Source organism: Lupinus angustifolius, chromosome LG02 (genome assembly GCF_001865875.1).
Source record: "Lupinus angustifolius cultivar Tanjil chromosome LG02, LupAngTanjil_v1.0, whole genome shotgun sequence".
Lineage (NCBI taxonomy): Eukaryota > Viridiplantae > Streptophyta > Magnoliopsida > Fabales > Fabaceae > Lupinus > Lupinus angustifolius.
In genome coordinates, this window is record NC_032010.1 from 18,566,910 (window position 1) to 18,580,030 (window position 13,121).

Below are 13,121 nucleotides of genomic sequence, written 5' to 3' on the forward strand. Positions count from 1 at the left end.
CTAACATGTTGTCTAAAAAAACCTTCAAATATTAGGGACCCATTGAACATAAAGACAATTTTAAAGGCATGCATAAAACCTTCAAAATATTTTATCTCCTTTTCCCAACTCCCAAGTAAAGAATATTCTTTTTAAATTTATCAATTTCCTTCTATCCCATCCAGAACAACTCTTTAATATATAATGCTAGTTAACCATTCATATTCTCCTCATATGTTTTTAATCCAAATATATATTTCTAGTTAACCATTCATATTTTCCTCATATGTTTTTAATCCAAATTTCACTTTCCAAAGAAACAATTTATGTTCATTCACCTTCCCTTCTCATTCCTTTCTAGAGTTGTTTGTAATAACTTTCATAGAAATTAGAGAACCATAAAAATTAACATATAAAGAATTTATAGAGCTCTAAAAAACCTCTAAAGTTTTTCACTATTTTTCTCTCAACTATCAAACAATAGAGATTCTCTCTAGAGTCGTCACTTCCCTTCCATCCAAAATAAAACTCTCCAACAAAAGTTAGAAATTGTAAAGTGTAAACCCCTTCCATGTATTGATGATGAATACAAAAATAAAATTCCCAACGTGTCTGTTTAAATAGTAATAAAGAATAGTTCAAAAATTGGGCGACGTTAACATAGTGAAGCAGCTACAACACTACATCAAACTCTCCCTCGTCTTCTCCGCCACATTCCCTTTATTTTTTCCCCATACTCTCATTTCTTCATTCTCTCATTTTCCATTTTCTCATTTTCCATTCATTCATTTTCATCAACATGGCTTCTCTTTTTCTCCCCACAACCCTCTCCGCAACCTCAAATTCCAAAACTACCCTTTCCTTCTCCTCCTCCCTCTCCTCCACTCCCCTCCCTTTCCGCCGCATCCCTATTTCTAACCCTCGCCGGAGGTATTCCTCCGCAATACAATCCAAGATCAGGGAAATCTTCATGCCTGCCCTCAGTTCCACCATGACTGAGGGCAAAATCGTCTCTTGGATCAAATCCGAGGGCGACGTTCTCTCTAAAGGCGAGAGCGTCGTGGTCGTTGAATCCGACAAGGCTGATATGGACGTTGAGACATTCTACGATGGGATCCTCGCCGCCATTGTTGTTGGCGAGGGTGAAACCGCTCCCATCGGCGCCCCGATCGGTCTTCTTGCCGAGACTGAGGCGGAAGTGGCAGAGGCTAAAGCCAAGGCCGCCAAATCCAATTCACCTGCCGCCGCTGCTCCAATTCCGCAGGAAATTTCAAATCCTGCTCCGGCGGTTTCTCCTCCACCGTCTCCACCGTCCAAGGCGGTTTACGAGCCGAGGAAAACCGTGGCAACACCCAACGCGAAGAAGCTTGCGAAGCAGCACAAGGTGAAGATTGAATCGGTGGTTGGGACTGGTCCGTTCGGGCGGATTACTGCTGCTGATGTGGAGGCTGCAGCGGGAATTAAGCCGGCGGTGGAGACGAGTAATGTGGCTTCTGCGCCGGTGACTTCATCTCCGCCAAAGGCTGCAGCTCCTCGGGCTGTTTCAGCTTCTTCTCCTGCTCCAATTCCGGGTTCTAGTATTGTACCCTTCACTACAATGCAATCCGCAGTTGCAAAGAACATGATCGAGAGTCTCTCTGTGCCTACTTTCCGTGTTGGGTATCCTGTGATCACGGATGCACTTGATGCATTCTATGAGAAGGTATGCTTCTACTTTGTAGCAGTCGCAGAGTTAAAAGATTTTAATGGAAGAGACCAAAGAATAATAATATTTAAGAGAACCGATTTAAAGTGATTTTATATTTTTCTAAGAAAAAGTACATGTAAAAAAATTAGACTTTTAGGAAATTTGGATCACATTTACCATGAATTCAGCAGGTATGCTTCATGGTTCATTTGGTTAAGTGGTTTTTTGTTAACAAAATAATGATTGAATCCACAAGGCTTTTACTCGAGGGGATATGGGGAGGGTATATGTAGGTAGGCAACATCATTCTCTCAAGCTTTGAATCTGTGTCTTCCAGGTCACAAGGCAACAACCTTACCCTTGCAGTTACTTTTTATTTACTATTACGAGACTTTCTTTAAAGCAGACCTGAAGGCTGATATGCAGTATGTGGAAGTATGGAACAGTGAATTTGATATATGTCACATAAAGTTAATAAGTGAACTATGTAACTATGTTTTGGAGTAGCTAGCGAAGCCTAGCTATCCACTGTCCCTGATTTTGAGTGCATTTTTGGGTTGAAAATGAATGTGAGATTTCAAGCATTACACATTTTTTTATTTATGGATTTCTTGCATTGTCAGGTGAAACCGAAGGGGGTGACAATGACAGCAATATTAGCAAAGGCTGCTGCAATGGCACTGGTTCAGCATCCAGTGGTGAATTCCACTTGCAAAGATGGGAAGAGTTTTACATATAATAGTAACATTAACATTGCTGTAGCCGTGGCAATCAATGGTGGATTAATTACCCCAGTTCTTCCTGATGCAGATAAGGTCTGTTATTCATGAATAGTCATGTGTCAGAATTGTGAATTTTAGAATATAGATTTGTGTTTCAGTTCCCAAGTTATTTGGTTGGTTAATTTCTTATTTCATTGTTATAGTTGGACCTATATCTCTTGTCTCAAAAATGGAAAGAATTGGTGGACAAAGCTCGGGCTAAGCAATTGCAACCTCATGAGTATAATTCAGGTTTCATTATTTATTTGACTGTCTTTTCTAGTATTGTTTCTTTGTAGGATTGGAGTCTTTTAAGCCAAGTCTAACCGTGTAATGTTATGGCTGCAGGTACTTTCACGCTTTCGAATTTGGGAATGTTTGGAGTTGACAGGTTCGACGCCATACTTCCTCCAGGCCAGGTGAGTGACATGGTCTTGAATTATAACTATCAATCTTAGAGATAATGACTGTGCAGATTATGAGTGGCTCATATTTGTGGCAATTTGACCTTTATTTGCTAAACTTCATGATTTTGTCTAGGGCGCTATCATGGCTGTTGGAGCATCAAAGCCTACTGTCTTGGCAGATAAGGATGGATTCTTCAGTGTCAAAAATAAAATGCTGGTGAGTTATATGATTGTTTCCTTTTCTTAATAGGTTAATCTACTGCCGGAGTTTGTATAATTAATAATTATGAGTTTATGCTTAGCTGAATACAAACACATTTTTCATTTAAAAAATTGCCACCCTCCTTATTGCACCCCGGTCATTTTTGAAGAGAATAAACCATAAAACCTTCATAACATTTGCATGGTGTTATGCTTCAGAACCATGCTCCCCTGTAAGGTTAATTCTATGCGTGTGGTCTACACTTCATGCTACATCTGCATTCTATTTGGCTGTGTCTTTGAAGGCTTAAATTTTATTGAAAGATTTCAAGTCTTAACCATAATGCTTTCTTGTTATTATTTATTGACATAATTAGCTGGACTTGGTCTGGACTTGCTTAAAATTTTGAAGGAGCAATTCATTAGAGTTTAAATAGATAAATGATACTCAGTTGCATGATAATGTGAAAAAATTATTAGTACATTGAAATTAAAACTGATTTTAAAAAAATTACCTGGCATTAATCAGCAATTTAAGATTTAGGAGTTAGGAGCTTATACTCAGTTTACATAGACAGAGTTATTATAATTGAAGAGTAGACAAACAAACCATCATATATAGGTTAACTTATATTGCAGGAAATTTGTTGGAATGTTGCGTAGTTAATCTTAAACATGAACCAATAGTCATCATAATTAAATTATATCATGCATGCAAAAACATCCTCTTTGCTAAATGCATCTTTTCTTTCGATGTCTTGTTTCTTCGATTTCTGACTGCAACTACTTGTTGCATAGAAACTAGATTTGATTCTTGTCCACAATTTTGTTTCAAAGTATATTATTTCAAGGAAAATTGTCGTCTTGACGATTGCTTGTTTTACACCATTTTCTGTCATGCTTTCCAAAATTCTCCTATTAGATCAATGTTGCAAATAATTCTTGTATTATTGGGTCAAGTCCTACATGGGAAGGGAGAGTAGCAATGGACCGTATTTCAGTTTTGTTTAATGTTCTGGATAGTAAAAGGAGGGTGGTCCAATGCAGAAACTGCACATTCATCAGTTTGTTTGTGTGGTTTGTAACTTTAAAAGTAAAGATCATTTGTGATATTATTTGTGACTTTTAAGTGTTTCTAATATCTAAGCATTGAAGGTACCTATGGTTCTAGCCAAAGAAATAATATGTATCTTTTTTTGTTGTTGCTAAAAGATGTAAATTATTACCACTTACCAAAACTATTTACAGCTGAGACCTTTGTTGCTATCCTAGAGCTACTGCCTAGGTAGGGTTCTCAAGGTTTTCACCAAAGTCAAACCATAGAACATTACCTCGACGGAATTACATATTGATCAATCTTTAACTCTTCCTTAAAACCTATGCAACATTCAGTCAAGTTTCCCTCAATATCTGTTATAGCCTTCCTTACAGGCAGCTCCCAATTCTCCATTTTAATTCCATTTGTAGTTGAAATATTGTTCAGGATTTCTCTGTTTGCTTTGAAAGGTTCACCTATTTCTTTCAATCAATATACTATATGTTGTTTTGCAAAGACAGCTGCAAAAAGAACTCTTCTTATCCTCTGGTATCTCCATATGTGCAGAATATATCTTTCTTCCAATCTCCCCATTCAGTTGGAAATTTTCTGATATGCAACCACTGCAATAGTGTTTGTCTGATAACACCGGTACAGAATACACAAGAAAAGAAGAAGATTCGTAAGCAAATCGATTCGGAATCAATTGAATTCCGAATACTAATACTTCTTTTATTGAATGCAAGAATTGAAGAAGATTACAATGAATGATGAACCCTAATTGATTCCCTTGAATCAATTCCTCACTACAAGATTGATTCCCTGAATCAATTCCCCTCTCTACACAATACTTCAAAACTAACTACAATAACCCCCCCCCCCCCCCTAACTCCTATTTATACCCTTCGGCCCTCCCCAAAGCCTTCGGCAAGTACCAAACAGTGTCGTGGGAATTATTCACCAGCTGCCACGTGGTTTAGTTGTTGCCACGTGGCCTCTGCTGGTATACCCGTGTGATGAGTGGTCTCTTCCGTACCCTATCAATACCCCCTCCCAGAAGAACCAACTTGTCCTCAAGGGCAAATTGAGGAAAAGCTTCTTGAATTTGTGCCGCAGACTCCCACGAATTTTCACACGCCGGTAAATCCTCCCACTGCACCAACACTTCCACATTTCCACTACCATCAAGACGGTGTTGCAGGATTTCAGCAGGTTGTACCTTCAACTCCAACTCCCCGGGTAACATCATCGGAAGGGGTTGAGACTGTTGAGCGGGTTTCAGCACCTTCTTCAACAAAGAAACATGGAACACGGGATGGACCCGTGTATGGTCCGATAATGCTAATCGGTAAGCTACCATGCCAATGCTCTCTAAAATCCGATACGAGCCTTAGAACTTGGCCAAAGGTCTGGAGGCTAGAGTTTTCCGCCTATACGGCTGAAGTTTCAAAAACACCCAATCTCCCATTTCAAACTCCAACTCACGTTAGTGTTTATCCGCCTGAGCCTTTGTCATATCTTGGGCACATAACCGATTCTGCTTCAACTCTTGAATAACCTCATCTCGGGCAACCAAGAGTTGATTTACTTCCTCCACCTTCGATGTAAACATACACCCTTTAATCAAAATTGGAAGATCTCTCCCATATAAAACTTTGAAAGGGGTCATTCCTACAGAAACGTTGTACATAGTATTGAACCAAAACTCGGCCCAAGAAAGCCATTCTACCTATTTCTTCGACTTGGGTCCCACGAAGCATCGGAGATAGGTTTCCAAACTACAATTAACCACCTCGGTTTGCCCGTCGGTCTGAGGATGGTAAGTTGTGTTATACTTCAAACGAGTCTCTGCCAATCAGAATAGTTCCTGCCAGCAATGATTTAGGAATACTTGATCACAGTCAGAAACTATCGATGATGGAAATCCATATAGTCTTACCACCTCCTTCACAAACACAGAAGCTACATCCTTAGCAGAATAGGGATGGCCAAGAGGATAAAAGTGGACATATTTAGTAAGTCGGTCAACCACCACAAAGATGGTATCCTTGCCACTAGACCGCGGTAATCTAGATATGACATCCATAGAAATATCTTGCCATACCTGAGTAGGAATAGGTAGTGGCTGCAAAACCCCTCCAGGTGCCAAAGTGGAATACTTCTGGCGTTGACAAACATCACAAGCCTCAAGATACTGCTTCACATAACCACGTGTGCCGTCCCAATAAAAGAAATTAGAGACACGCTTGTATGTTGGGAAAAAACCCGTGCCCCCCGGCGACACTATCATGGCACTCAGCTAAAATCAGAGGCAACTTATCAGACGTCTTGGGTAACACCAACCTCCCCTTATACAGTAAACGTCACGCCTGAAATTGAAAACTCGGATGAGAGTCTGGGTTTTCTGTCAAATCCTGGATCACCCTCCTCCACTTAGGTTCCTGCTGAACCTCTTGGAACCACCCCTCGACATCTCCTACATTAATCATTGAGAGTGCCGAGTAATAGGCCTTCCTCGATAATGCATCGGCCACGGAATTTTCCTTCCCCGGTTTAAATTGAATCTCAAAATCCAAACCAATGAGCTTTACCGCCCATTTAAATTGTTCCTCACTGAAAAGCCTCTGATCGATGAGAAATTTTAGACTCCTTTGGTCTGTTTTAATCACAAAGTGGCGACCCATTAGATATTGCTTCCACTTTTGCACGGCATGAACCAACGCCATCAATTCTCGTTCATATACCGACTTTAACTGGGATCTGGCTGATAAACCTTTACTCCAAAAAGTTAAAGGGCGACCCTCTTGCATCAACACCGCCCCAATCCCCTGACTGGAAGCATCAGTTTCTAACACAAACATCTTCGAAAAGTCCAGTATGGCCAACATAGGTAAACTGACCATGGTTGCTTTTAGAGTTTGAAAAGCAATAGTAGCTTCTTCAGTCCACACAAAGTTATCTTTTTTCAACAAATCCATAAGAGCATTGGCAATTCTTCTACGATAGTAACCAGTGAGACCTAGAAATCCCCTTAAACTCTTTAAATCGCGGGGCCTGGGCCAAGAACTTATAGTTGCCACTTTTGATTCATCGGTCGCGACTCTTGAATGGGAGATGATGTGGCCCAAATATTCTAGACTCGGCTTAGCAAAACTGCATTTCTTCTTGTTAATCTTTAACTAATTCTTGCGTAAGGCGGTCAAAACTTCCCTTAACTGCTCCTCATGAGAATCCTCATCCTGACTATAAACCAGTATATCGTCAAAGAAGACTAATGCAAACCACCGCAAGTATGGTCGTAATACCTCATTCATGAGAGTCTGGAAAGTTGAAGGTGCATTAGTGAGGTCAAAAGGCATCACAACAAACTCATAATGTCCTTCATGGGTTTGGAAAGCAGTCTTCTCAATATCTTCGCTCCACATCCGTATCTGATTATATCCTGACTTCAAGTTCTATTTGGTGAAGATGGTGGCCCCTCCAATCTCATCCAACAATTCCTCAATAATGAGAATAGGGAATTTGTTAGGTATAATCACTTGTTTAAGGCTCGGTAATCAACACAAAATCTCCATCCCTCATCCTTCTTTTTCACTAAAATCACAGGACTAGAGTAAGGACTGATGCTATGTTGGATAACCCCTGACCCCAACATCTCCCTGACCAGGCCTTCTATCTCTGTTTTCTGGTAGTGCAAGTACTTGTAGGGCCTAACATTGGGGATGGCAGCCCCCTCAATCAGATGTATGGCATGATCATGCCTTTGGACAGGTGGAAGGCTCGTAGGATCAGTGAATAACTTATCAAAGTTTTTGAGTAATTGCAACATTCGGACCGAATTCCTCTCAACCACTTCCCCCTCTTGACTCGATGGTTCACACTGCATGAGTAACCCTTCACCCTCAGCTCGAAGTACCTGCAATAATGCACCATATGAAAGTTCAGTTTTAGCCAATGCAGGATTACTCGTGATACGGATCAACTTCTGCCCTTGCTTAACCGTGAGTTCCAACTTGCCAAAATCAGTTTGAACCTCACCCAATCCAGATAACCAATCTAATCCCAACACCAGGTCGATGCCCTTAAGAGTGAAGAGGTAAAAATCTTGAACCACCTCCAAATTCTGTATCTGAAAGGACAATTGTGCACATTTTCCTTTACACCTCACTTTATGGTCGTCTCCTACCTCCACCATGTAAGAAGGAGTATCCTGGACTATCAGGTCCAACTCTCTCACCACCTCATTAGCTATGAAATTATGAGAAGTCCCACAATCAATAAGAACAACAATAGTTCTTCCCCTTAATACCCCTTCCACCTTCCAGGACTGTGTGGTAGTGAAGCTGGACATGGAGCACACAGATAACCACAAACCTTGACCAAGTCCATGGTTTCTTCCCCTACACCCTCTTCCACTTCCTCCTCTTCCTCCATAATAAGCATCCTAAATTGCCTATTTTTGCATCGGTGGTCTCTAGTGTAAGGCTCGTCACATATAAAACATATGTCTTTGTCACACATGTCTCTAACCTCAGCACTGGTTAAATGCTTGAATTCCCCTCCTCGTGGCCGAACACCTTCACTAACTAGTTTCGGCCCGGAATTTTTGATCGTGTTTCTTCCTCCAAAAATGTCCTGCTTTCCCTCCCAGGTTGTTTTTTATTCTACAGTTATGGTTCTAGAGTAATGATTACTTCTCTGATTACCTCCCCTTCGGCTTGCATAACCATACGAGCCCTTCTTACTCAATATTACATTCTTTTACTCAATCAATAGCACTTTTTGTATAATTTCTGACAAGGAATGTAATTCATATAATTTTACCTCAACCCGAAGCTCCTCTTTCAAACAGTTCAAAAAGATGCCCCTTGCAAACTCTTGATCAATGGTTCTCAAAGCTCCAACATACTTCTCAAACTCCTCTACAAACTCTTCCACGAAACATGTTTGCTTGAGGGATAGTAATTGCTCAAACGGATTCTGAATCATAGATGGCTGAAATCTCTAGACCACAACGATTTTGAATCCTTCCCAATTCGGCCTCGGGTTGCACTTCTCCCACCAATGGTACCAACTCAAAGCATTCCCTTCAAGTGCCATAATCGTGGCCTGCATCTTCTCACCTTTCGTAAGCTCCTTCAATTGGAAGTATCTCTCCAAACGATGAGTCTAACCAAATGTGTCGTTGCCAGAGAAGATCAGAATTTCTAATTTTCTCCAATTTTCCCGCCGGAATTGGCCATCCTTTCCACAAAACTCATCTCCCTTGTGTTCAACCCTCCCTCGTCAAAACTGGCCTTCATCACCGCGGAAGTCATCCTCTCTGCGATCCTCTCTACCGCGATGTGATCGTCTTTCTCCACCGCGAAATTCCCCTCCGCCACGGTCAATTCTGCCGCCGTGAACGACATTGTCGGCCTCGTCGCCGTGAACAGCCTCGGCGGTGAAGCGGCAGCGTTCCAACTTCGCTGTCATCTCCGCCATTTGTTCTTCGTGTTTCTTCACCAAAGCTTCCGCGAATTCCAACCTCATTCGCATCTCTTCACGTTCTTGTTCCCACTCTTCTCCGGATCGTGACATGCTTCACGTCTTCATGAATCAATGGTGAAAAGGCAGCGGTTTTCAGGGCACCGGAATCAGTGCTCTGATACTAGTGATTACACCAGTACATAATACACAAGAAAAGAAGAAGATCCGTAAGCAAATCGATTCAGAATCAATTGAATTACGAATACTAATACCTCTTTTATTGGATGCAAGAATTGGAGAAGATTACAATAAATGATGAACCCTAATTGATTCCCTTGAATCAATTCCTCACTACAAGATTGATTCCCTGAATCAATTCCCCTCGCTACACAATGCTTCAAAACTAACTACAATAACCCCCTATCTCCTATTTATACCCTTCGGTCCTCCTCAAAGCCTTCGGCAGTTACCAAACAGTGCCATGGGAATTATTCACCAGCTGCCACGTGGTTTAGTTGCTGCCACGTGGCCTCCGCTGGTACACCCGTGTGATGGGTGGTCTCTTCCGCACCCTATCATTGTCTTATTGACTAATGAAAATATGCAAGCAACTATGAATCCTTTCTATCCTCTTCCCATTCACATGGACAATTGAACATCCATATTAAAATTCTACAAAATTTTGAGAAGCGGGACCTTGTTGAAAATGAATTTTGTCCAATCGTGATCTGGCACCCATCATATCATGGGGAAATTCTTTATTCTTTGAGTAGTAATCGGTGTTGCCCATGACGATTGGCGGTTGTCAAAATTCAGCCATGAAGGCATTGCGGATGGCGTTGCGAGCAAATAGCGAATATCATAATGGTGGTTGACAAAAAATAAATAAAATATATAACATAATAGGAAAAATAAAATAATAATATAATAACATAAAAATCAAACAATAACATAAAGTTTAATAAAAACCATTAAGTATCAATGTCTCATAACATCAGACGATCGGTAAAAAGTAAAATAAACAATACTAACAAGTCTTGCAAAAAGCACAACTAAAAATCAAAGCAAAACACAAATATAAAATGCAAAACATTCATACCGTGTGTTATCCTATTTTTGGAATACACTGTGCTACTGTTAAATAATTGTTTTAAATTTGTATATAAAGTAAACCGGAAAAAAAAGGAGTAAACTAAAAAAAAGTAAACTGAAAAAAAAAAGTGAAAAAAAGTAATCTTGAAAAAAAAACGAAATTAAAAAATGAAATGAAAAAGAGATAAAGAAACAAGAGAGAAAGAAAAATAGAGAAAGGGAAAACGCAATGAAAAAGAGTTAAGAAACGTGATTGTGGCGACAAACAGTCGAGGCAGCATACAACAGAGAACTCAGTTTTGAGAGATGGATGCAATAAGGAGAAGAGGCAAAAATAGAAAGGGGTTAGGGTTTTAATTTTTAAAACATGAATGGGCCCAAAAAACTCATCTCAACACAATTTTTTTTTAAAAAAACTGACCAGCAGGCAAAAATGCCGCCATGGCCCCGCCACCGCCATACCGCCATGACGGCTTTTTTGAGCAAAAGGCGGACACGACCATATGGCGGGATTTCCCAAATGGCTAATGGCTGTAGTCCAAAAAATGCCGCCACCATGGTCGATATTGGGCAACACTGGTAGTAATGAAAAAGTTGGTTTGTTCTATTCACTTTGTGATAACTCGTTTCCAAAACATGAGTGATCAGAGTTCTAAAATCTAGGACTAGTTACATTCTTGTTAAAAGTTGGATTGTTCAGGGAAGGATTACCCACTTGTGTTGGAGAACTGGAGATATTAACTTTCCTATGATGAAGGATGAATCTTAGATTTTTCCTTTGGTATGTTGAATTGTTGTCTAATGTAGGGATGTCTTAAGAGGCACCAGAACGAGTAAGGATTTAGGCAAGTAGTGCAAAAACAACATGCAATAACACTTATCCTTTTATTTACGATGAAATGACATTTTTATCCTTAAAAGTAAAAACAAGAATTCTTTTCTCCCGTACTGGAAAGGGATCCTTGTTCCACCAGAATGAGGACACATTTTAATATGACATTTGGGAGGGAGGACACATTTTAATATGACATTTTAAAAGACTTACTCCACATTTTAACCGTTCATTTTAGGAGAATCCAATAGTTTAAACTAGTGAGTAAATTTCAATCATTAGATTGTCCTAAAATGAATGATTAAGATGTGGAGTAAGTGAATCCTCTCTCATGATATTTATGTCATTTTACTGATTGGGTCTGCATCTAAAATGATGATTATTTATATCTCTGGATGATATTCATTGGCTCTAAACTTTCTGTCAGGTGAATGTAACTGCTGATCACAGAATAATCTACGGTGCTGACTTGGCTGCATTCCTTCAGACATTCTCAAAAATTGTTGAAAACCCTGAAAGCTTAACCTTATAGTCATTCTATATTTTGACAAAATTATCTGTGCTTATCCACCAGAGGGTGATTAGTTGATTGTGTTCACCTTGCAACATGTCTGGCTTGATGCCTAATATTTTTGGGTTTAATGTTGTACTTTCATTTTGTTACACAGTCCCAAGTATGAATTAACATTTAGTAGATTTTGAAGGAGAGTAACCACTTTGATATTTTCTAAATGAAGGATACTGTAAACGGAATTCTATGGTGAGAAACAAGGTCAGTATCAGCTGAATTAAACTTATGGTTATAAAAAAAACTAGTATCTTTTCATTTATTGATTTGCTAATGGATTATAACTTACAAGAATTGGTTAGTACCACTATCTACATTCATTTCTCATTGCATTTGGTCTTTTCCCTTTATTTAAGAAGGGGTAACTAGATATAACTTGACTTTTTAAAAAGCAAAGAAAGAGTAATAGAAACACATCTTCTTCTGAATATGTTGATACCTTTTACCCACATTTTGATGTAATTATTCGTTTAACCATTTTCATCCATTGAACCACGAACTAGCTATCTCATCAGTTTAGTAACAGATCCCATTTAAAAAACCTTCGCATATACTATGTCAAATATATTTTGAATAGCTTTATACCTAATAAGGTGTCCCATCCCCTTCAGGCCTATTAGTTGATTTTGGAGCCTCTAGTGAGAAATTCATCATAAGTGCTCAAAGGAGGAACCATAAACAATGTTATGAAGCTAACAACTGTATAGAAATGTATGACCAAAGTCAATCTTGTCAGTCACAATAATAAAAATAAATAATTTTTTAATAATTAATTTATTAATCAGAAAATTTAATAATAATAACAATAATAAAGTCCTATATTTTAATGAAGGGTATCGCTTAAGGCAGACGAGTAGGGTGCTAATACCTTCCCTACCTTGTAACCGACTCCCAAACCTCGATATCAAAATCCAAAAGCCCCAAGGTAATTGAGCTTAAAATATTTTTCTACATTTTTAACTATAAAATGTAGTGGTGACTCTAAACAAAGTCGTGCAGCCGAAAATAATGGCGCAACAGCTCGCGACTCTGCTGGGGACTTTTTTGAGAGAGTCCGGCCCATAATCAATAAAATATGTGACTATTTAT

General features: G+C 39.4%; 1 protein-coding gene across 1 annotated transcript; it reads left to right on the forward strand.

The window, feature by feature from the left end:
- LOC109337538 (dihydrolipoyllysine-residue acetyltransferase component 4 of pyruvate dehydrogenase complex, chloroplastic-like) lies at positions 612-12,359 on the forward strand. The gene is made up of 6 exons (XM_019574537.1): positions 612-1,681; positions 2,290-2,481; positions 2,592-2,679; positions 2,776-2,846; positions 2,968-3,051; positions 11,892-12,359. Exons 1-6 carry the CDS (start codon positions 779-781, stop codon positions 11,994-11,996), a joined length of 1,443 nt encoding a protein of 480 aa, XP_019430082.1. The 5' UTR covers positions 612-778; the 3' UTR covers positions 11,997-12,359.